Here is a 26,043-nt window from a genome sequence, read left to right as displayed (position 1 = left end):
GCTGCATTTCATATGAGATAATTATCATTAGTAGAAATAAATAGCATGGCAATGATTCATTGGATTTAATTTCATGTCATATTCTAGGACTCATAAAGCAAAAACAAAACAAACAATGACAAAATTCTAGACATTTAAAGTAGGAATTCACTTTCTCAAAGATAATACCACATAGGGTAAACAAGGATTAATTTATAACATTTTATCTTCATTTTAGAGTATGAGATCTGAAAACTAAAAACTATCCCTCTGATGATAAAATGTAATGCCTCATTTGTTTGAAGACTCAATCTTCTTATTCACGCAGTTCCTGGTGAGTCATCTGAGACCACATCGCCAAAATTAACAAAGCCAAAAAAAAAAAAAAAACAACTCTGACATCTAGGAGATATTGTCATTAAATAAAAGATGGGGGTTAGGAATCAATAAATAGCAAGTGTGCAAACATGCCCTGAGAAACAATTAACCAGGTAACTTTACTTTAAATGTTCACTGTGAGGACAAATCATTATGATTAATACTTAAAATTATGAAGTATTAATATTTAATATGGATTAATACTTAAATACTTAAGAAAATTATATCAAACAAAAGTTCTATATGATCCACAAAATTAGTATACAAACAGAAAATGAAGCTAACTTTTAAAAATCAAAAATTTAAATTTCTTCTAAGCTAATTACATACAAAAATTAAGATGTAATGTGATATAAAGCTATAATAAATATGCTTTATTAGAAGAACTGTAACATTTCATTTATGAGGTTACTTATCTGGCAACAACAACTACATATAGAGAATTTAGCTGAAATTTTTAAAAGGCCTTTAAATAACCAAAAGAGATGTCAGTAAGTCTATGCATGAAAGTTCACTCCTGTTCCCTTTTTTTTTTTTTTTTCAGACAGGGTCTTACTGTGACCTAGGCTAGAGTACAGTGGCGAGATCATGGCTCACTGCTGTCCTGAACTCCTGGGCCCAAGCGATGCTCCCACCTCAGCATCCCAAGCAGCTTAGACTACATGCATCAACACATCTGGCTCATTTCATTTTATTTTTGTAGAAATGAAGTCTTCCTATGTTGCCCAAGTTGGATACAAACTCCTGGTGATCCTCCTGCATCAGCCTCCCAAAGTATTGACATTAACAGGCATGAGCCACCATGCCTGGCCATACTCCTGTTACTTTTAAGAAAGGCCTTCTCTTATAGATTTTTTTAAAAATGTCTCTTATTACAGAGACATCTATGTCATCTATCACTTTAGTTATCTGATTTTCTAGTCCAGAGTCAAATTATGAAGAGAAACAGAACTGCAGAAGTCAGCCATGAGAGCAACAAAGAGAATATCAATCTAACTATAGCAGAGAAAAAAATATGAAGTACAAAATATTCCTTATGAATGCTGAGTACCAGCAAGAAATCATGAACAATGTTTCATTCATTCAACAAATATTAATTCATGCCCATAATGTGACACTGATTAATCCAAGTGCTAAGGAAAATATCAGTTCAGTAAGATAAACCAAAAAATTCTTACTCTCCTGAAGCTTACATTCAAGTCCAGGAAGACAGATAATAAGCAAGTAAAAAATTAACAAAATAATATCACATTTGTTACCTCATTTGATCTTTACAACAACCCAGAAAACAGGCTGTTTTCATTCTATCTGTGATCCAGATTGCTGTGCAAGATCACAATGCTACCAATTGGTCAATTGGGATTGAACTGTGATCTAATTTCAAAGTGATATTCTTAACAATGAAATTTTTCTTCATAGCACTTGATCAAAAACATGACACTACCTAAGGTATCACACAATTATACAATTGTATACGATTGTGTGATACCTTAGGTAGTGTTATTTTTTCACAACTAGACTTTATATCACAAAGATAGAAATTCCATCTGGTTTTGTTCATCATCATATACCTGGTATCCAATCCAAATGCCTGAGACACAGAAGTTACTCAGTAAGTACTTGTTGACTTTTCAGTGAACTATTTTACAGATATACAGCCATTTATCTCAGTAGCCCCTCAGAATGTGATCATGGTGATGAACCTGAGTTATCAAAAAAAATTAAGTTCAGCTCTTTCCCATCTTGCAAGATGGCAGGTTAAAAAGTTGAGAAGCCAGATTCTAAGGAGAAGAAACTTGAAAGCAAGAAGGCTGATGCTGGTGGCAAGGTGTAAAGAGGTAACTTCAAGGCTAAAAATCCAAAGACCAAAATCCTGTAGTCAGAGGAATTGGCAGGTATTCTGGATCTGCTGTGTATTCGAGGAAAGCCATGTATAAAAGGAAATACTCACCCACTAAATCTGAGATTGAAAAGAGAAAGGAGAAGGTTATTGTAGCCATTACAATATCACTTGGTGGTGACAAGAATGGTAGTCCCAGGTGGTTAAACTTCGCAAATTGCCTTGATATTATCTTAGGGAACATGTGCGTTGAAAGCTGTTGAGCCATAGCAAAAAATTGCAAGCCAGTTCCCAGGATGATTCTGATCATCCTCACTGGACACCACAGAGGCAAGAGGGTGGTTTTCCTGAAGCAGGTGGGCACTGGCTTGTTACTTGTAACTGGATCTCTGGTCCTCAATTGAGTTCCTCTATGAGGAACACACCAGAAATTTGCCATTGCCACCTCCGCAAAAATTGTTTTTAGCAATATGAATCCCCAAACTTCTTACTGATGCTTACTTAAAGAATCAGCAGCTGTGTAAGCCCAGACATCAGAAAGGTGGGGTTTTCAACACCAAAAAAGAGAAATATGAAATTACAGAGTAGTGTAAGCTTGATCAGAAAGCTGTGGACTTGGAAATTTTACCAAAAATCAAAGCTATTCCTCAGTTCCAGGGCTTTCTGCAATCTGTGTTTGTCCCAATGAATAGAATTTACTCTCGCAAATGGGTGTTCTAAATTTCTTAAGCAGAATCTCATTAAATAACTGATACATTTTGGGGAGAAAATTAAGCTCAGCACCACCCAAAAAAGGCAATGTGTAGTACATTTTATTTAAACAATTATTTCCAAATAGTTTAATTAAAAAAGTTTTTGGAACTTAAGTGGAATCTACAACCTTCTTACTGTCATGGATATCATATAATTTCTAGGGTAGAGTTAAAAGTCACTAAGATACATTGAGTACAGTAATTTCTATTTGCCAATTCTCTTGATTTAGGCTAACATAAAATTATTACATCCAAAACAGCACAACAGTGATATTATAAAGATATACACTTTAAGCTGGATTGAAACCTTTATGTTTTTACTGTGTATTTGTTTGAAAAATATAGAATAACGTAAAATAAGTATTTAAAATGGAAGAATATTAACACTTGAAACTACTTTAGAAAATATGTTCCATTAAATTTAGATTAAAGAAGTGAGATGTAAAGAGATTAACACAACTGCCCAAGGTCACAAAATGTCTAAAGCAAACAGAATACATAAAAGCTGTACATTATTATAACTACTTTGCCCTCAAGCCACCAAATTATAAAAAACACTATAACTGATTAAAAATAAAAATTAAAATCTTTTTTTGGGAGGGGCACAGGGGAGATTAAATGTCCCAAGATGGTCTTTTGAGGAGATACATTTTGCATGAAAATAAAACCCAACAGTGTGTTTATGCTGAATTTCAGAGTGCCAGATTTAGTTACAGAGTCCCATACAAATGAAGTAAACCAAAGGCAAGAAAACAACTTCCCAAGAGATGACAGAAAAATAGATAGTGTCTCAGTGATTCCTGTAATTGTATAATAAATGTCTTCAGTAACAGTTGGCCTACTGTGCCACCTACACAGGTTGTGCAAAGGGATACCTACAAATGCCCTCAAGCCATTATCCTAATTCAGGCCACATTGAAGCACTTTTTTAAAGAGTAAGACTAGCTTAATCGATGACTAGCGTACGACTAAGATCAGAAATAAGGCTATATCCAAAAGTTTAATATAGTTTATGTCCTTACATTAAAATATCAATAGCTAATATTATTAGGTTGTTTCTCACGTGCCAGATTTTGTTGAGTTTTCATAAATGCTATTTCATCTACTTCTCACAAAACCATATACTATCTCCCAATATCTGGTATGTTTCCTGTAAGACATACATTTGAACTTTTGGTCAGTTATCTATTGAGTGGCATACTACATTTTAACAGGCCAACATTTACCCTTTAAGATAATATTATTGTAGAAACTGGATCAGAGGAAAGACTGAGTAATTGCCAAATGTGGGTTAAGACTTTATAAATTTTTTGGAACACAGAGTATGTTTAGGCACCATAATTTTTTTTTTTTTTTTTTTTTTTTTTTGAGACAGAGTCTCACTCTGTTGCCAGGCACCAGGCTGGAATGCAGTGGCACGATCTTGGCTCCTAGGTTCAAGCAATTCTACTGCCTCAGCCTCCCTAGTAGCTGGGACTACAGACATGTGCCACCAGGCCCAGCCAATTTTTATATTTTTAGTAAGATTATGTAAAACAAAGTATACATAACCACAGTAAATTACCAAATGTCCTTTTTTGTTTTTTGGGGGTTGAGACAGGGTCTCACTCTGTCAACAAGGCGGGAGTACAGTGGCATGATCATGGCTCACCGTAGCCTCGACTATCCTGGCTCAAGAGATCCTCCCACATCAGCTTCCTCAATAGCTGGGACTACAGGTGTGCGCCACCATGCCCAGCTAATTGAAAAAAATCTTTGTACAGATGGGGTCTCACTATATTGTAAAGGCTGGTCTCAAACCCCTGGGTTCAAGGCATTCTCCTGCCTCAGCCTCCCAAACTCTTGGGATTATAGACATGAGCCACCCTGCCCAGCCATATTATTTTTAAATATACCCTTTTACCTGTATCTATGAACATTCTGAAACTTACTGTTACTATATTCTACTATAATATCTAGTGTTTGGGTTACTTTACATGTTTCAGCTCAGTGTGTACCTCAAAATTCATGACTAAATTTAAGAGTGCTTTTCAGGTCATAAAGGACAATTCAAATAACTGTAGCTATTGGTCCTCTTCTTTAGACATTTTTCATCGCCTTCTACAAGTATGTAAGATGACTTTTATTAGGAAAGACAGAACAAACCATCTGATTAAGACAGATTTGACAGATAAAGGGTAAGGATTATAAACTCAACAACTATATCAGTCCTTATCACCAAATTTCAAGATAACATGAAATAAGATTTAATTTAATTCTTTATTTCCATACCAAAAAATTAAATATCACATTCCTGTGGGACTAGTCAAATTCTGTTCACAGGTTTAGGATAAATAATGTCATTTAAATATTTTTTTAAAACTGTGAAGGCAAATGTGACTTCCTATGTGACTATTTTCTATGTATCCTTTTTGAAGCATATAGTTTATATCCTATTTTTTGGTAACCTTTTAAAAAATATAAAATATAAGATGCCTACGCATAAGTACTTAAAGCACTTATCTCATGTTTAGCTTGTAAATGTGAAGCAATAACTCCTCTTCCTCTTCTACTTTCCCACAACCACCACTCACAGGTCAAGAAACAGAACATTATCAGCATCCAGGAAATGCCCCCTCTTATGTGGAACTCTTCTATTGTACTTAATTTAGTACAATAAAATAATAAAAGCTAAATTAGTACTTTTTTACTGGCAGCCTGAATAATTCAAGCACCTCAGTACAATTTAAATCCATTTATCCTCCTTCTGACCTCTGTGTTATTGCTGTTATAGACTTTTTTTTAGCCCCACTAGACATATTTTACTACTGTTTGCTTACATATGCCCATATGGTTACTTACCATTTTATTTGTTCTTCAACCCTTTTTCATCTCAAATTTTACATCCAGATAATATACTATTGCCCGAAGTATATTCTTTATGGTTAATCTATGAGTCTATTTTCCCAGCTTTGGTTTGTCTCAAAATGTTTTTCCTTCATACTCAGACTTAAAAGATGATTTCTCTGTGTATAGAGTTTCTAGGTAAATGGTTATTTTCTTTCAACATACTAATGGTACCATTCCACTGTACTCTGGCTCCTATTATTACCATTGAGAAGTCAGCTGTCAGTCTAACTATGCTTTTAATTAAGATCATGTCTTTCTCCCTCTTATCGTTGCTTTTTGACATTCCATGTATCTTTGTTTTTTCACATTTCCTCTACATCCAGAGGTAGATTTCTTTTTAGTTGTCATGATCCAAAATCTGTTTGGCTTCCTGAATGTGGTATCTTTCATCAGTTCAAGTAATTTTTCGGTCACTCTCTCTTCAAATATTGCTTCTATTTCATTCTATACTGCTTCTTCCAGGTCTCCAACTAAGTGTCATATTAGAGCTTCTCACTATATTCTCAACATTTTAAAATAACTCTTCTGTATTTTCCATTGTTTCGTATCTTTTGCTACATTTTGGAACTTTTCTTCTAATTCATCTTCTATGTCATACATTCTCTCTTTAATTGTATCCAGTTTGCTGCAGAAATTACTTAGTTATTACATTCAGTATTTTTCAGAAGTCTTACTTAGCCTTTTTCCAAATGTGCTTATGTCACTTGATGTAATTTGTGTTCCCTGATGGTATTTTGAGCCTATCTTTTATTTCTATAATCAGACTACCATTTTAAAGTGATCAGTGTTTGATAATTCTAATAACTGAAAACTTTATTATCGTTTTTTGCTGTCTGTTGTGTGCTCCTTATTCTTATTCTTCTTGCTCTGTCTCCTTATACGTTTGATTATATTTGACTGTTAATCACTTCCCTTGACAAATTATTCACGAGGATTTCCCAAGGCTAAAAAAAGGTGCCTTCCTCCAGAGGAAATATGCATTTGCCTCTGTCATTCTGGAACCATTTAAAACTAGGGATCTCTTGGAACATCATTGAGGCAAATTTGGACTGAAAACCCATGTAAAAGTCTCCACCATGGTTAGAACATCTCGAAAACAGGCTTTCTTTTATCTTCTGCTATGCTTAGCCCCAAAGCAAATCTCCCAATGGTTCCCTAATGGTGAGGAAAGGCAAAAAGTTTTACTTCTTATTTACCTTTACTGTAATGGGATAGCCCCTGACGGTTCCTGCTAAATATGAGGATTTTATTTCATCTTCCTGACATGGGCAGGGCCAAAGGTTGTGATCTACTTTTTTTTTTTTTTTTTTTTTTTTTTTTTGAGACAGAGTCTTACTGTGTCACAGGCTGAAGTGCAGTGGTGCAATCTTGGTTCACTGCAACCTCAGCCTCTTGGATTCAAGTGATTCTCATGCCTCAGCCTCCCGAGTAGCTGTGACTGCAGGCATGTGCCACCATGCCTGGCTAATTTTTGTATATTTAGTAGAGATGGGATTTTGCCATGTTGGCCAGGCTGGTCCTGAACTCTTGGCCTCGAGCCATCTGCCCATCTCAGCCTCCCAAACTGCTGGGATTACAGGCATAAGCCATCTTGACTGACCTGATTTATCTTATCATTCCATAATCTATTAAAACTTCAGCTTGATTTTGCTGGATTTGGTTTTAGTTTCTCTCCTCCCTTTCCCCAGAAGATATCAAAACCTCAATTTAATTTTATCTAAATTTAGCCTCAAACAAAAGCAGATTGCTATGCTTTGCTAACTTTCTCTCAGCTTTTGGCTTGGCAATTTCATTAACATTTGCTAATTGCTAATTTCTAATTTTTGAAATAAACAAAAATTAAAAATAGAATTATCATATAATCCAGCAATTTCCCTTCTAGAATACCCACAAGAACTAAAAGGGATTTAAACGGGTATTTTGTTCATCCATGTTAATGGCAGCCTTATTCACAATAGCCAAGACACAGAAGCAACCAAATACCTACCCACAGATCAAATGTTGTCTATATAAAAACAGAATATATTCAGCCTTAAAAAGGGAATTTTGACACACATGCTACAATGTGGATAAATTTTGATATTATGCTAAGTGCACTAAGTTTGTCACAAAAGGACAAATTCTATGTGATCCCACTTACAAGGTACCTAGAGTAGTCAAATTCATATAGAATGTAAAATGGTAGTTGCCAGAAGCTGACAGCAAGAAAGAATGGGAAATTATAGTTTAGTGGGTATAGAGTTTCAGTTTGAGAAGACCAAAAAAGTTCTGAAGATGGATGGTGGTGATGATTATACATTTTGATTGTTATTTAATGCCATTAAACTTACATTTTAAAATAGTTAAAATGTTCATTTTTGTTATGTATGTTTTATAATTTTCAAAAATATTTACGGTGAGTTTTCTTACCTGCCCATTTATTATAAACACATAAATACATTAATAGTATTTATATGCTTAACAAGGACATCTTCAGAAACTGCTTTGTGGTTTAAGTGTCAAGTCTGAAATACCATTAAATAGTCTAAGCCCTTACTCGTAAAAACCTCTGAATCCAAAAGATTTTTCTTCATATAGAACTATGTGAAGAAAAAATAACAAAGGTATTGGAAAACAGCAATACATAAGAAATAAAATTAGGCCTCATTTGATATTCTACTCCCAGGGTCAAAAGGCTCATATAGATACATTTCACATTACGTCAATCCAAATACCTTTGAATCAAAGCTATTTCATATACTATAATATAAAATTACATCTCCAAGTAATTTAAAAAATCAATAGTAATATTCTCAAACATGAGTAACATTAGAAACCTTAAATTTGGGCCGGGCGCGGTGGCTCAAGCCTGTAATCCCAGCACTTTGGGAGGCCGAGGCGAGTGGATCACGAGGTCAAGAGATAGAGACCATCCTGGTCAACATGGTGAAACCCCGTCTCTACTAAAAAATATAAAAAATTAGCTGGGCATGGTGGTGCGTGCCTGTAATCCCAGCTACTCAGGAGGCTGAGGCAGGAGAATTGCTTGAACCCAGGAGGCGGAGGTTGCAGTGCCGAGATCGCGCCATTGCACTCCAGCCTGGGTAACAAGAGCGAAACTCCGTCTCAAAAAAAAAAAAAAAAAAAAAAAAAAAAACCTTAAATTTATAGAATTTCAGAATGTATTTTATAAAAAGTTCAATTAGAAAATACTTTAAAAGTTGGATTCTTAGTTTTATAAGCATCAATTGAGTACTTTTCATCATAAGCCTATTTATAGTTAAGGGTTTAAAAAAAAAAAAAAAAAAAACTTCTTAGAAACCACTAACACCCTTTCCAAAGGGTGAGTTACTCAGGCACCAAAAATAATGAAGGGGAGAGGAGAGGGAAAGTGAGAAGGAAGATGGAAAAAAGGAAAAATGTTTTACTTATGAAAGCTCCTCAAGCTCTCCTTACCACTCTTAGCTAGTCTATGATCACCTCAGAAACAAGTGTATCCACACGCATCTTAATCCATTTCATGCTGCTCTTAAAGAACAGGCATATTTTCTTCTCCCATAGTAAGATCCCTCCATAACTTTGTGATAAGGTGTTTCTACATTTCTCACCTGTAGCTCCTTCCTTTCCCTTTATTTTAATAAAGATGCTTAAATTTCCTCCATCTAAGAAACAAAAATATTTTCCGTGACTTTGTGTGTCCCTTTTACCAGTCTTTAAAATCAGTGGCCTTGAAGGGTAATCTTGACTCCCTCTCTCTACTTCTCCAATTCTCCTATTAACCCACTCTTACCTCTTTCTGCATCATGCTCTTGTCAAAGTCTCTCTTGCCAAAGTCTCAACACATTACTGACAAAACCAATAGGTATTTTCAGCACTCTCTTTGGCATATGAAACAATAGACCACGTTTCCTCAAAATGTGCTACTTCTCCTTCAGTGTTATTATTCCTCTTATCTGCAATATAGTCTAGTTTCTATGCTCCTGGTTAAACAGATTTATAGATTTTTTATACATATTATCACAAACTGTAGAATCTTTATAAAACATTTTAATGAAATCAGGAGTCAGGAGTATCCCCCCCAAATCTTTTGTTTTACATGGTAGTTTGCTGGTTATCTGGTAACAAAGCACTTATAAAGAGCTATTAAACTTAAATATAAATTATGTATTTTAAATAACTATCAACCATTCTAAATTTGATCACTTTCTCTTTGATTAAAAGTAGATAAAATATTACATTATCTAGCAAATGTTCGAAAATAAATACCTTTCCTTCAAGGGAAATATGATATTTTGACAACAAATGGGAAAATAAATGCTTTTTGAAACACACATTATGTAGAAACTATTTTAAAAACACTTCATTGTTGCCAAAAATATCATTAACTAAAACACACATCAGCATACTTCAAAAACTTGAAGAACAAAATTGATATCTTCTTTTAAATCTATCAAAACATTTTCATAGGTTTTGAACTTGTTAGAAACTTTCAAAAGCAAACCTTTCAATTACTTTGTAACAACAACTAACCGACATGAGGAAAAACAGTATTCAGTAGCTGATTTCAACAACAACCTCTGAACTACTAGTAGACAGAATAAAAAAACATAATTTAGTAAGCATGGCTAATTTTCCATTTCTTTCATTTGGATCTACATATCTTCATGAGGCATCTTTTTCAAGTGTAACAGTTATTAAAAACCAGTATTCAAACAACTGCACACAATTCCATTTTTATTACATGATATTTTATTAAATAGTTACATGTTTCACTAACCAGACTGTGAGTTATTTACAAGTGAAGACTTTTGTCTTAATATTTGTGTCCCTAGGACTCTATGTGGCACACAATAAATAATTATGCAATCAATGCTTTGCAAATGAATGACCAAAAATACAGGCAAGTATAATAATTCACACACACATCAACAGAAACATGTAACTATGTGTGTAACTGTGTAATACTTGATTAGGTAAACAAAGTATTATCTAAAATGGGATTAACCCCAAATCACAATGCTTATACACCAATTTGATGTGTTTTATGACTCAACTTAAAATTCATTCAGCTACATTATAACTCTCCTAATTAGGATATGTTCTCATAAATGAAAATATCATAGTTGTCCTATGCAATATATAAGAATCTTTATTTTCAACGTGTTTTATCAGTGATATGAGGAATGAATATAAAGTTGAGAAAAAAATGAAGCAAAACCAATAGAACTGTTCCCACAATAGAACAATGGATACATAACATAAATAAAACAGTAAAAGTATCAAAGATTAGATGTTCAAAATAACTAATTAGAAATAAAAATCAAATGTAAGCTTTTTCCTTTTATTTATTTATTTGGAGACAGACTCTCACTCTGTTGCCCAGGCTAGAGTGCAGTGGCATGACCTCGGCTCACTGCAACCTCCATCTGCCGATTCAAGTGACTCTTGTGCCTCAGGCTCTTGAATAGGTGGGACTACAGGGGCACACCACCATGCCTGGCTTTTTGTATTTTTAGTAAAGATGGGGTTTCTCCATGTTGGTCAGGCTGGTCTTGAACTCCTGAGCTCATGTAATCCACCCACCTCAGCTTTTTATTTTAAGACTTGGTTTATATCCTCTAATCTCATAAAGAATTTGATGGCTACTTAGTATAATTTTCACCATGGTATAGATTTTCATTTTATGCTATATTAGAAAGTTATTAAAATAATAAATTATATAATTTTAATACAGTATTTCCCAATACAAAATTACACTTTGTTATCTATGGTAATTAAAGCAAAGAAGCCAACATTCCAATTTTATCTGAAAAAAATTAGATGATGCACACGTAAAATAATATTCTATTAGTATGTCTTCTAATTTCTTCAAAAGGAAAAGTTCTAAGAGAAAAGTAAACAAAATAAAGTAGAACAAATGCTGTCCCAAAAAAAGGATTAAGATTCATAGAATATATATTTTTGCTAAAATGACATATATAAGATAAATTACTAATGATTGTAGGAGTTATTAATTATATTCAGAAAAAATATATCTTATATAAAGCTAAAATACAAAATGATTAAAACTTAAGCTGAATCTAATAGGTGATATCTACCAATCTTCTGTGCCCAAACTATATCTGGGGTCTTTTTTCCCTCAAAATACATTGCAAGGGCAGCACGGAGCTCAGAAATACATGAAAGCTACAAAATGGAAGGATAGTAAATAAGGCAGTACTTCTATAGCAAATGTTATCACTGCTATTCTTTTTTTAAGAAACATTATAAAACTTCATGGAAAGCTTTCTCCGTAATTCCTAGATTTATCATGGCCTTAGTTATATAAATTTAATATTATCAAAGAATGTGTCTATGGTAAATTGACTGTACTCTAGCAGTCCCTAATGTAGAAAAAGAAAGTAACCATAATATTTGAAATAGCAAAACAAAATCAAAATAAGATAAAATAGGCAAAGTCAAATTTAAAAGCTAAGCTATCCCATTGATACCTACCTCCTGTAAATGCCATTAGCCAGACATTTATGGCTACAGGATTTGGAAGAGAGGGGTGATGAAGTTGGGGACAAGTTGAGAGGGGCAATCAAACTGTTGATGATCTCAGTCAACTGTGCACTCTGCAAGGAAACAGTCAACCTTTTACTACTGCTAAGCAAGAAATGTGAGTTAAAGCTCAGATGTATAGTGCCAATTAATGCTTAACTTCTCATAACACATGTTTTTATTTTAGTAAATATTTTATTCAACAAAAATGATTTATACAACTGATTTTTCTATTTTTTACAAATAATCTACATTTTAAGTACATTCTTTTCCATATCCTTTTTTATTATAGTTCCTTCATCTACCCATCCCATCATGTAACATATTTAAACCCAGCTAATAGTATATAATATTTCTCTGGAGGCAGGAAAATTAGTAATTAAAAATCATAGATATAATTTATTAAGTGTCTACTATGTGCCAGGCACCATATAAGGCACCACATATAGAATACTTCTGATCTTTACAACTAACCTGCAAAGAAGATAATATTAGAGGTACTGATATCACTATTATTAATATCAGTACAGATGAGTAAATTCTAGCAAAGAAAGATTAAGTAGCTTGATCAAGTCTATAAAGTTGGTATGAAATGGAACCAGAATTCAAATTCAGGCCTAAATCTAACAGCACACTGTTCCTCAATATTTTTCCTAATTCGAAAATATCAGGGTTTTTTTTTAAGCACCTAAGATTTCTCTGACCCTTATCCCAAACTTAAATATTTGTAATAAATATTATTCTCAAAACAATCACAATTATAATAAGCAAAAGCCACAGAAAAAAGAGTACATTTCTACAACAAAATGACAACTATTTCTATTACACCTGTAATCCATGTTCATCATAGAAGAATTGGAAAATATAGACATTTTAAAAATGAAAAGAGTGTCATCTGTAATCACACATCAAAGAGAAAACCAGAGCTAACACTAGGTATATATTTCTCCCTCCATACTAAGTTTTCTGAGTATATGTCAGTATGAGTATACATTCAACATGCACACATATACTTTTATTTAAATCATGCTACATCAATTTCCTAAAACCTAGTTTTCCCACTTAATATAGTGTGACTAACTTTTAAAAAAAATACAGACCTAGTTCAACATTTTCAGTGTTGCAAGATACTCTATTGTGAAATAAAGGGGTATATAAAATAATTATTTTAGAACTCTTCATTTGTATGAAACTAATAACATGCTATTAGAAATAATAAAACTAAATAATAGAATAAAATTTAGCCTAATATTTTATCCCTTCAAAAAGTCTTTCATGAGAAAGACCTTAAAATGTTTTCACCATTTATTTTCTTGAAAGGCTATGTTATTTAAAAAATTGTTATTCAGTTTCTAGATCAAAGCTCATTTTTATTTTTATTTATTTATTTTTTTTTGAGATGGAGTCTTTCTCTGTTGCCCAGGCTGTAGTGCAGTGGTGCGATCTTGGCTCACTGCAGCCTCTGCCTAACAGGTTCCAGCGATTCTCCTGCCTCAGCCTCCCAAGTAGCTGGGATTACAGGTGCACGCCACCATACCCAGCTAATTTTTGTATTTTCAGTAGAGATGGGGTTTCTCCATGTTGGCCAAGCTGGTCTCAAACTCCTGATCTCAGGTGATCCACCCACCTTGGCCTCCCAAAGTGTTGGGATTACAGGCATGAGCCATCGCATCCAGCCGAAGCTCATTTTTAAAATCACCAACAGAAATGGATTCTTTATCATTTAGCAAGTAATCATTAGTTATGCAAATAAATTCTGAAGTATCTCATACTTTCTGGTTGGAAACACTAAAACACTCTTGTCATTGTTCCACCTCCAAAAAACATCATCTAAAATATTTAAGCAACTGGAAGTCACTCGCTGGGTATATGTGAATACTAGGCCAAGAAGGGGGAAATTACAACCCCTATCTTTACCCTAAGAATCAGCCTACTCTGGCCCAATAAATTCTTGCATACGTGAGTCATATGGGAAATACAGAGAATAGGAAAGTCACGGAGAAAATGTGAGTAAGAAAAGTAAAATTAAGAGAAGCATAATTTGAACTCTGAAAATAAAAACGAATCAATTATAAGTTAAAACACTAGCTATTCATAACAAGATTTATAATATAAATACGCCAGTAGCAAATTCATTTTAAATCATTTAAGCAAAAGTCTCCAACCCCCGGGGCTACTAATGGGTACCTATCCTTAGCTGGTAGAAACCAGGCTGTACAGCAGGAGGTGAGCACAGGGCCAGCAAGAATTACCACCTGAGCTCTGCCTCCCATCAGACCATCCACAGCACTAGATTCTCATAGGAGCATGATTCATACTGTGAATTGCACGTGCAAGGGATCTAGGTTGCGTGCTCCTTATAAGATTCTAATGCCTGATGATCTAAGGTGGAACAGTCATCTTGAAAGCATCCCCCCACCCCTACCCTGTGGAAAAACTACCTTCCATGAAACCAGTCCTGATGCCAAAAATGTTGGGGACAGCTGACCTAAAGTACTAAAAATAAGGTATTAATACTTTTCAATTTATGAACTATATATTATCTAACAATGCAAGCATGTATTAATACTATGAATCAATAAGTTATTTTTAAGTGAGTCTACAACTCAATAATGCCTTTCTTTATATTTTAACTTCTAACTCTAACAAAATTACTTTAGTCAAGTCAAAAGATTATGAATGAACAGTTATATATCAGTAGATTATCCTAAGAAAACCATGCATAGTAATAGGCTTGCCATCCCTACCACTTAACTCACTCCTAGACTGTCTTCCTCAACAATTTTTGTTTCAGACAGTGTCTTGTTCTGTTGTCCAGGCTGGAGTGCAGTGGTACTATCCAGCCCACTGCAACCTTTGCCTCCCGGGCTCAAGTGATCCTTCCACCTCAGCCTCTTGAGTAGCTGGGACTACAGGTATGTGCCACTAAGGCCAGCTAATTTTTGTATTTTTTGTAGAGATGAGGTCTCCCTGTGCTGACCCAGGCTGGTCTCAAACTCCTGGGCTCAAATGATATGGCCACCTCTGCCTCCCAAAGTGCTTAGATTATAGGAATGAGCTACCATGTCCGGCCAGCAAGTATTTAAAAACAACTTAAGGTTTTAAAACTTGGCCTATAAAAAGTATTATTACTATGTTTCAAGAACAAATGACTTGTTCATAGGCAATTTATTAACAACCTCTACAAGTAATTGCTGCTGCCTCTTTCTGTATCTTTTTCTTCTGTTCTCTTTACGTGGAGCCATTACTACTATCACAACTCCTGGTTCCCTATACTATCAAAGCCATCTGCAATGAGACCTAAAATGCTACTCAGGGCCAGCTTCATGGGCAATTTCCATCTGCAATGAGACCTAAAATGCTACTCAGGGCCAGCTTCATGGGCAATTTCCATCTGCAATGAGACCTAAAATGCTACTCAGGGCCAACTTCATGGGCATGCAACCTGTGCACCAGGCTGACTGCAGATGGGGGCTATGCTTGCTTAGTGCTCTGCTGTCACTGTCTTTAAATTAATAATTGTTTTTAACAAAGGGCTCCACAATTTCATTTTGCACTAGAATCTGCAAATTAGGTAGTTCTGATGTCATCTCAGGTCCAACCTAAAAAACTAGGGATACCAAGGAGAAACAAAAAGGTGTAAGAAATCTCTTTTACAAATGAAAATATCTTAGAATTAATTTAATCAGATTATAAATTCCAATAAATAAGTAGTGACCTAAAGATGGTGAAAGTAGATTTGACTGAGTAAGCAAATAAATTACTCTAGAATGTGAAACAACTAGGATCAAACTGAATGAGGGTTGATCATATTGGATGAGGGGAGGGAAAAGAAAGAGGAAAGTGGGAATATAGAAATATAACAAAAACTAATTTAAATCACTGCTTATATTGTCAAGTGCATTAGAATTTGACATCAATTACCAAACTGCTTTCTAAATTACAAAATATTCATAAGTGCTTTGATTACACATTTCAATTAAGAAAAACTCAGGGCAATTATAAATTTAACAAATACAGGGTGGAAGAAATTATACCATATTTTGATTTACCAGGAATAAGACGGTAACCTGTATTTAATTATTATGGCATGTCAGAAAAACCCAAGGAAATTAGATGCAGGCAGGCATGAATCTGTATCATTTCCCAGAGCAACAATGTAATGATGCACCTATGGTCAAGAATGGCTCTGCTTTAAGTAACAAAATCCTAGAAACCGAGTTTCTTTAAGAGCCACCAAAGTCTAAATCAAAATAAATTGTTTGATTTCCAAGGTCAGATACAGGATAGATTGGCCAGAATAATTAAACTTGTGTAGCTATCCACAATAGAATCTAGATACCAGAGAAGGCTTTGGAATCAAAGTAATTATTAGGAGCTTTTTTGACTTTCCATTTACATAATCATTTTTTATGAAGAAATCCATATTCCAATATTATCTTTCACTAAAAATCTTGATCAATAAATTAGTCAAACCACCATTCAGATGTATTAACTGGTACCACTGCTCTCTCTCCTTGAAAAAAGTCCAATGATAAACAATTTTGTTAGAAAAAGGATTTTCCGATCCCTGTAAAAATAAATTATCATAGTCTAGCAATACCAATACCAATACTTTACATATTAAGTAATTTTAATTATATTGGTAGTATCATGGAGACTGGTCAGATGTCAAATATTTTAATTGTATTTACTGCCAAATGGCCTGGTTTAATAACCCATATGCCAGGAAGATACACATACAATGATGTTTATTTGAATAGTTTATAAAATCAATGAAAAGTTATTTCATACCACTGATACCCTTACTTTGACTTTACCTGTTTTTCGATGTTTCGAAGAAGTAAAGTAGGGCTGCTTGGTGACATTTCAAAATCTTGTTCTGGTACAGGATCTTGACACTCATGGGGAACCTGAGGATTCCCTAGAATGTTTAGTGAAGCTGCTTGGTCTGCAAATTGTATTTGTTTTTTCAAAATGTCTTTTGGAAGTTGACATTCTTCTAGGACCACTATCCCCTAGACAAAGAACAACGAGAAAGTTGAAATGAAAACTGATTACTAAATCACCTTTAATGCTACAATGCACTTGAATCTATGCTTCCTCTTATCCCTTGGAATTCAGAAAACATAAACTTGAAAGAATAGTTTAACTCTGTGAAGAATTAGCTGGTTTAAAACATGTGCAGCTATAATAACATGTATGGCTGATAGGTTGGACTTGTAAATATTTTTTTAACTTAAATACATGCAGTTTTTTAAAATTAGTTTTAATTATTGGCATTAAAACCATGACATATTAAAATAAAATTAAAGGCATATTATACACAGAATATGGACATTTCAGATTGAAATCCAGAACATTTCCTGATAGAATCTTCTGATATTTTGGTTACTAGCATATCTATTTGTGTTTTACATTTGAGTACTCCCAATTTTATAAATTAAAATACCAAATTTACAAACATCCAAACAACAATCTAACTCTATCCTAACTCCTTTCAGAGCACCCTAAGGAGCCGTGCCCCTGCTGCTATCAGCCAGCAACCAGGGATAGGACTGTACCACCAAGAAAAAGTACTCTCTGGGCCAATCAGAGTTCTCGCTGCTTTCAGGGTAGCTGTGTTAATAATAAAGACACAAGCTTTCAATGTTGATGGAGTATATTCTGAATTGTAAGGAACTAGGGGAATGAGTAGGGATCAAGTTGTCTCTGTACTCCCTGCCTCCTACTCACAAACATACTTATTCCTCAACTGGTTTGCTCGGCTTTCTCCTCCATTCCCCAGCTTCCTCACTCCAACTGTTCTCAACCTGAGGTTCCTCAGAGGCAATGGAGACAACAGAGAAAGAGAAAAAGGAGTGCAAAGGCATGATCTTAATGGTTTCATAGTCAGTTCTCATTGTAAAACTTCTTTCCTTCCTCTCTCTTCTACCACCCTTCCCCCTGAAAATAATACAGTAATATATATTGTATATATATTATACATACATAGATATTATATATGTTTTACATATATACTGATATTACATATATATACATACAGGTTTTACATATATAATATATATAATATATATTTGAAAATATATATATTTGAAAAATGCTAATAAATTCCTATAGGCTAGTTGGAAAAGTATTATACTCCTAATGTGGCTAAAATACTATATTCTTGTAATAAATATTAAACTAACATATTAATATTAGTGTGCATTATTTTAAAAAATGGAATGAACTAAATAATTGCCGTGGGCCACCAAATCATGTTTATAAGATGGAAACTGCCTATAGATAATAATGTGTTATATAAGTTTTAATTTACACTATATAATTTAGAGAATATATAACTTTAGAATGCAAATATTCAGTTATGGTATTAAATGTATATTTTATTATTTCATAGTAACATACTTTTGGTAAAAGTAGTAAATGCACTTTTTTTTTTTGAGACAGTCTTGTTCTGTCACCAGGCTGGAGTGCAGTGGCACAATCTCGGATCACTGCAATCTGTGCCTCCCGGGTTCAAGTAATTCTCCTGCCTCAGCCTCCTAAGTAGCTGGGACTACAGGCACCTGCCACCACGTCTCGGCTAATTTTTGTATTTTTAGTAGAGACGAGGTTTTACCATGTTGGCCAGGATGGTCTTGATCTCTAAACCCTGTAATCCACCCTCCTTGGCCTCCTAAGTGTTGGGATTACAGGCATGAGCCACCATGTCCAGTTTAAATGCATTTCTTTTTTTACAAAATCTACAATTAGAATAGTGCTAATATGCTGACTTTTCCAAGGAGAAGGGGATTTATTTGAACCCAATTACTGTTTTCTTAGAATGAATAAATGGGGCTTTCATGAAATCTGAAGAAACATGTTCAAAAGTTCTTTTTTCATTTGGTATTTTAAAAATTAAATTAGATATAATAGATAAAATATCAATCTGAAAAGCTCCCGAGAGTACCCATTCAAAATTTCTACAACTCTCTCTCCAGGTTTCTCACAAGTACCTGCATGTAAAAGGAACATAAGTTTCCACCTTATCAATTTAACTGCAATTGTATTTGGTTTGATTATGGTTTATATTATGGACCAGTCTGTATAGATAGGCCTGATTTTATAATCCCTATTTATGAATCTGCATCTATGGGAAAACTCTATTTTGAATTTCAAAGTTCTATTTCCAAACCTTTAGAATACTACCTTTCTGTAAGTAGAAAGCCCGCTATAGTTAGTTTAATAAAGAATGATATTTTAAAAATTTTACCAGTGAGACAGAGCATGGTGGCTCACACCTGTAATCCTAGCACTTTGGGAGGCAGAGGCGGGTGGATCACTTGAGGCCAGGGATTCAAGACCAGCCTGGCCAACAGATCAAAACCCTGTCTCTACTAAAAGTACAAAAAATTAGCCAGGCATCGTGGCACATGCCTTTTGTCCCAGCTACTTGAGAGGCTGAGGCACAAGAAATGCTTGAACCCAGGAGAAGGAGGTTGCAGCGAGCTAAGATCACAAAACTGCACTCCAGCTTGGGTGACAGAGACTGTCTTAAAAAAAAAAAAAAAAAAATCAAATTCAACCAAGGATACCTTCATATTTAACTTCATAATCCACTTTTCCCCCCACAAACTATTACTCTGAACAAAACTCTTGGAGTATAAGGAGAGTGGCCCATTCTGATCCATCACTGCTAAGCATGGAGAAGAAAGGGTTGCAGATTTAATCTTCTGGGGACAGAACACAGAGTTAGTTTCTCTTCTTAAAAAAATTAGTAAAAGGATAGTCTGATAGGTCAAACAACATAGATAACAAAGATATAAATATTTCTTAGAAAAATGAGTAACTGAAACAAGTGAAAACTCTAACATAAGATGAAAGCAAATCAACTGTTTCTGAGAAGACAACTGCTCCTGACAATGCAGGGTCTTCAGAGAAAACACTGTGTGAGAAAAGAACTGCCTCAGCAACATCTCTATTATTCACATAAACTCACCAAAGCTAATTTTAAGCAACAATTTAAATAAAAAATTTAAAACACATAAAAGGTACAATTTAAAATGTGGAAGCCCCTACTGCAGGATAACAAAAGAAATCTAAGAGAAACCCTTTGATATAGCCACTATTCTCCCAAGAAAAATATTTCAATTTTTTTTCCAAATATGACAAGAATCTGTTGTTTTATTAGAAAGCTGAAGTGGGGAGAAGAGGAAATACAGGAATGTATAATATATGGACCAAGTTATCCCAAGAACCACCAAAGGATGTTGCTAATAACTGCCTTCTTCTCCTCTCTAAAAATTTAAGCAAAATTTAGATCGTATAAGAATGGTAAAGGGGCAAATTATATATTTTCTGACTTAAGGCACAAACTAGCACTTATTTAAACAGGATATTTACAAAATAGCATCTCTCGATCTCTTTCCCTTCTCATTATCTCTAATTTAACTGAGAACATTTTTTTTTTTCCATTCAACATACATTAAACAGAAAGTTCTGTTTCAATACAGTACTGGCCATCCTTCTCAATTTTTTTCTTATAATAAGTCAAGAAGCTATAAGAACAAGGAAAGTGATATTTTTCCTATATAATAACATCTCAACTAAGCTGCATATGAACAACTAAACACTTTGATTAATTCCTAATTAATGTATTCCTACATTAATGTAATGTAAACAACTAAAATAACCCAAAAAAGTATTCTAATAGCATAATTTTCTGGCATTTTCCATTAAATAAACATAATGCTATTCTTAAAAAACAAAGGTCCAGATACACATTTATCCTGAATTAAGAAAAAGGTAAGGCCATATAAATCATTACAGGAAAGTTTAGATGTTTTTTCTTAAAACAATTTATTCTAATAGATGTTATATAAACACGCAATCAAAGTTTAAAAGAATTTAGACAAGAAGTATACCGTACCGCTTAGAAAATATAGAATATTAAAATATACTTTCTCAAATTAAAGGTTTATGAATCAGACTCTCTAAATTGAAATATAAATCTTATTTATCAATTGAACTGCAAACCCACTTTCTTGGAAATATCAAATTTGTTTTACTTTTGACTCATTCTTAGAACTCTATTTGCTATTTTAAAAATGTGTGAAATTATATCCTTTAAAGAAAATAATCAAAGAGGAGAGATTATGCGGTGATCTTGAAAGGACTGAGAAATTACTAAAACTGAAGGCTCCTGTAAAGATAATAGTGAATGCTGGGCGCAGTGGCTTACACCTGTAATCCCAGCACTTTGGGAGTCCAAGATGGTGGATCACTAGGTTAGGAGTTCAAGACCAGCCTGGCCAAGATGCTAAAACCCCGTCTCTATTAAAAATATAAAAATTTGCCAGGCATGGTAGTGTGCGCCTCTAATTCCACCTATATGGGAGGCTAAGGTAGGAGAATCGTTTGAACTCAGGCAGTAGAGGTTGCAGTGAGCCAAGATTGTGCCACTCCACTCCAGCCTGGGTGACAAAGCAAGACTCTGTCTCAAAAAATGAAAATAAAAAAATTTTAAAAACCTGGGCACAGTGGCTCATGCCTGTAATTCCAGCACTTTGGAAGGCTGAGGTGGGCTGATCACAAGGTCAGGAGATCGACACCATCCTGGCCAACACGGTGAAACTCCCGTCTCTACTAAAAATACGAAAATTAGCTGGGTGTGGTGACACTTGTCTGTAATCCCAGCTACTCGGGAGGCTGAGGCAGGAGAATCACTGGAACTAGGAAGTCAGAGGTTGCAGTGAGCTGAGATTGCGCCACTGTACTCTAACCTGGCAACAGAGCGAGACTTTGTCTCAAATAAATAAATAAATAACGGATGACAGTGAACAATGAGAAAAAGTAACTGAAGCAATATGAAACTTCTATCAGGAGACACTTATTGAACGTGGTTCCCTCAAATCTCACAGAACTAGTAAGCCAAAGGTTTTAGGTCTATCCTCCTTCCTTCTTTCCTACAGACACCACTAATAATTCCTACAAGGTGTTAAACAAATTTCATCACTTCCTAGCTTCTTCTCTCCTTGTATAATTCCTACTTCCTGCTCCTTTAAATACCATACTACTTAGTCATTCCTGAAACTGATCGTGTTGTTTTACACCTTCAAACCTGTAAAAAATGCCTTTTTCTAGTTCCATTGGTTCACTAAAAAATTACCATTCATCCCCCAAAGTCATACTGATATGTCACTTTCTTCTCTTAACGTTTTCTCCAACCCTCTTACCCATAAGTATACTCTGGCATTTCAAATATCTTATAAAAACATGTATTACTGAATATATTACATATATTGAAATGATTATATGTTTTATCTCCCTTACCAGAATATAAACTCCTGATAGATCCTAAAATTTATTAATCTCTGTGGATGTGTACACCCCTAGATGAATCTAGACAAACTATAAGGTGCAAGGACTCTGATCCCTCCCCTTCTCAGCTTTTTCTTTTGAGACCTATCCCTGTCAATCTTCAATATTAGACTATCTCCAGTATGTCTACAGTATTACCATACAGAATATCATTTCCCACAAAAACAAAGTTACAAATAAATATTTAGCAATATTTAGATTAAACACACATAAGAAATCATTCGTATTGTTGATTCTTTGTGAAAACAGACCACAATGAACATTACCACTTGAAAATATAAAAAATGAGGAATATGTCAGCTATTGGTCTATATTAATGCTAACATTCTGCTGGAACAATATTGTGAGAGCTCCTTACCCTAGGGGCAGGGCTTAACCAGGCCCTTATTTGTGCTTCCTATTAAAGGGTAATTTCTATCCACTGTTCTCTATGGCTCCTGAATCGGCCTGTAAAAGCTTCTTCTTTTATATTACCTTTCTTGGCAATATCAGTAAATGTTTATTATTTCTTTAGGAATTGCAAAGCTCTTAGCTTGCTTGTTTTTTGTTTTTTTCTTTTTCTGTCGTTCAGGCTGGAGTGCAATGGTGCAATCTTAGTTCACTGCAATCTCCATCTCCCAGGTTCAAGGGATTCTTCTGCCTCAGCCTTCCGAGTAGCTGGGACTACAGGCGTGTGCCACCACGCCTGGCTAATTTTTTTGTATGTTTAGTAAGGACGGGGTTTCACCATGTTAGGCAGGATGGTCTCAATCTCCTGACCTCGTGATCTGCCCACCTAGGGCTCCCAAAGTGCTGGGATTACATAGCCTGCTTCTTGTTCATAGAAGGTTGACGTCCTAAGGACTGGTTTAAGTCTTAGCAATAAAAGCCTTTTTATAGGTCAAGCTTGTAATTTCTTTGGTACAACTCACTCAAACTCAGAAGGCTTCCCATCTATCTGTTTTCAGGCAGTTCCATGTACTGACAATCACACTCACAGTTCTCTGATGCATTCTCAAAGGATATTTCTTTTGCCCTCTAACCCCTATACCTACCTACATACTCCTTCCTCCTGTCCCTCTTTCTCTACTTCCTCGTTGGGGCGGGTCTCATAAAGCTATGAAGTGCTGACGGAAAATCCACTTTCTTAATCTTCCTCCACTGCCTTAAGTGTAATTTTATCCAGCTCAAAGGTTTTGCTGAGGATTGTATCCTTAGTCTTGTATTTCGCTCCTAATCACTTTGGTCCTTTATTATTCAAAGGTTTTCTCAATCCTATCTCTTGTCATATAAAGTGCAGCAGAGGCAGTTTTGCCAACTTCGTAAGGTCTTGAATTTCTAGAAACCTACTCCTTTTCATTTATGTTTTTAAACAGGTTTGAAAAAGACCTACTTAATAATAGTCAATAAAAAGCATTAACACAAAGTAAAGGCCAATATATAGAACAAAGTCTAAGCAGAATATGATCAAAGACCAAATTAGCGAATTAAAAGACAGTAAAGAATTCCTGCGGTACAGAGAGACAAATGAGATTAAAAAACAAAAGACTGGTTAAGAGACATAAAAAATTTGTTTGAACCTCTCAACCTACTGAGAATTTCACAAAAATGGAGAAGAAAAAAAATTGAAACATGCAATACTTGGATGATAGTAGCAGAGAATATGCTAGAATTGAAGAAAGATGTAAAACCTCGAATTAAACATGGACTCTGGGCTGGGTGCAGTGGCTCATATCTATAATCCCAGCACTTTAAGAGGCTGAAGCCGGTAGATAGCTTGAGCCCAGGAGTTTGAGATCAGCCTGGGCAACATGGTGAAACCTCATCCCTGCCAAAAATACAAAAATTAGCCAGGAACGGTGGTACGTGCCCATAGTCCCAGCTACCCAGGAGGCTGAGGCAGAAGAATCACTTGAGCCTAGAAGGTCAAGCCTGCAGTGAGCCATAGTCATGCCACTGTACTCCAGCCTGGGCAACAGGGCAAGATCCTGTCTCAAAAATATAAAAGAAATGTTTTTTTTAATGTGGACTATGAAAAAAAAAAACCATATGTCTACACAAAGACTTATATAAGAGGATTATTCATAATAATACATACAGCAGCATTATTCACAATAGCCAAAAGTGAAAATGACCTAAATTTCCAGAAACTAAGAAACAGATAAACAAATTGTAGTACAAATCTACAATGGAATACTGCTCAACAATAAAAAAGAAAAAAACTACTTATACATACAGCAAAACAGACGAACCTCAAAAGCATTATGCTAAATGAAAGATCAAAACAGAGATTACATGTTTTATTTATTTGACTTATATAAAATTCTAGAAAAGGCAAAACTATAACAACAGAAAACAGATTAGTAGTTTTCAGAGAAAAGAGCCTGAAGGAAGGAGACTGACTGCAAAGAGGCAGGAGTGAAATTTTTGAAGGTAACAGATATATCCTACATTATGGTCGTGGTGATGGTTACAAGAGTAAATATTTGTCAAAATTCAGTGAACTGTACAGTTAAAAATGTGTACTCTGAATACCAAAAAAACATAAAGACAATCCTTTGATACCTGTTACTAAGAATGTAGAGCATCAAATAAACTATAACATCTTAAAAGGTACCAGATAGAAAAAACAGCACTCAAAAAAGAAAAATAATCACATTGACAGTAGACTCCTCATCAGTATCAAACAAAACAATAAAACAGAATCTTTAAAGTGCTAAAGGAAAATAACTGTCAAACTAGAATTTTGCACCAAACTAAAATACCTTTTAAGAGGGTAAAATGAAGATATTCTGAGATGTACAAAGACACAAAGTTTAAGTCTCCAGAGACCCAAATGTCAAAAACTCCTATCAAGACATGTATCTTATTTCTATTTTATTTTTTAATTGACAAATAATAACTGGATGTATTTATGGTATATTATAATGATATTTCAATACATATAATATATAGCGATCAGATCAGGGTAATTAACATATCTATCAACACAAATATTTATCACTTCTTTGTGGTGGAGTAGGAAGCACCAGAAATCTGTCTCCTGACCTACACACTACCTGCATTTGCAGAATCTGTCTAACATAATTATTTCAAAAATCTGGAGTTTACTGAAGACTTGCAATTTCTTTTTTTTGAGACAGAGTCTTGCACCGTCGCCAGGTTGGAGTGCGGTGGCACAATTTCGGCTCACTGCAACCTCCACCTCCTGGGTTCAAGCGATTCTTCCACCTCAGCCTCCCAAGTAGCTGGGACCACAGGCGCATGCCACCACCATGGCTGGCCTGGCATTTTTTTTTTTTTGGATTTTTAGTAGAGACAGGGTTTCACTATGTTGGCCAG

At 34.7% G+C, this 26,043-nt stretch overlaps 1 protein-coding gene across 11 annotated transcripts in view; it reads right to left on the bottom strand.

The window, feature by feature from the left end:
• KANSL1L (KAT8 regulatory NSL complex subunit 1 like) overlaps nt 1-26,043 on the bottom strand; it is a 152,128-nt gene that overhangs the window by 70,166 nt on the left and 55,919 nt on the right. For all 11 annotated transcript variants that reach the window (XM_039469731.2, XM_010336371.3, XM_039469729.2 and 8 more), the window contains 2 exons: nt 17,181-17,378; nt 12,313-12,434 (listed from right to left, as the gene is read on the bottom strand). In XM_039469731.2, the coding sequence (XP_039325665.2) occupies nt 12,313-12,434; nt 17,181-17,378 (320 nt within the window). The remainder of the gene's footprint in view (nt 1-12,312; nt 12,435-17,180; nt 17,379-26,043) is intronic.

The sequence above is a fragment of the Saimiri boliviensis genome, chromosome 5 (assembly GCF_048565385.1).
Source record: "Saimiri boliviensis isolate mSaiBol1 chromosome 5, mSaiBol1.pri, whole genome shotgun sequence".
NCBI lineage: Eukaryota > Metazoa > Chordata > Mammalia > Primates > Cebidae > Saimiri > Saimiri boliviensis.
This window is presented reverse-complemented; position numbering and strand designations above follow the sequence as displayed.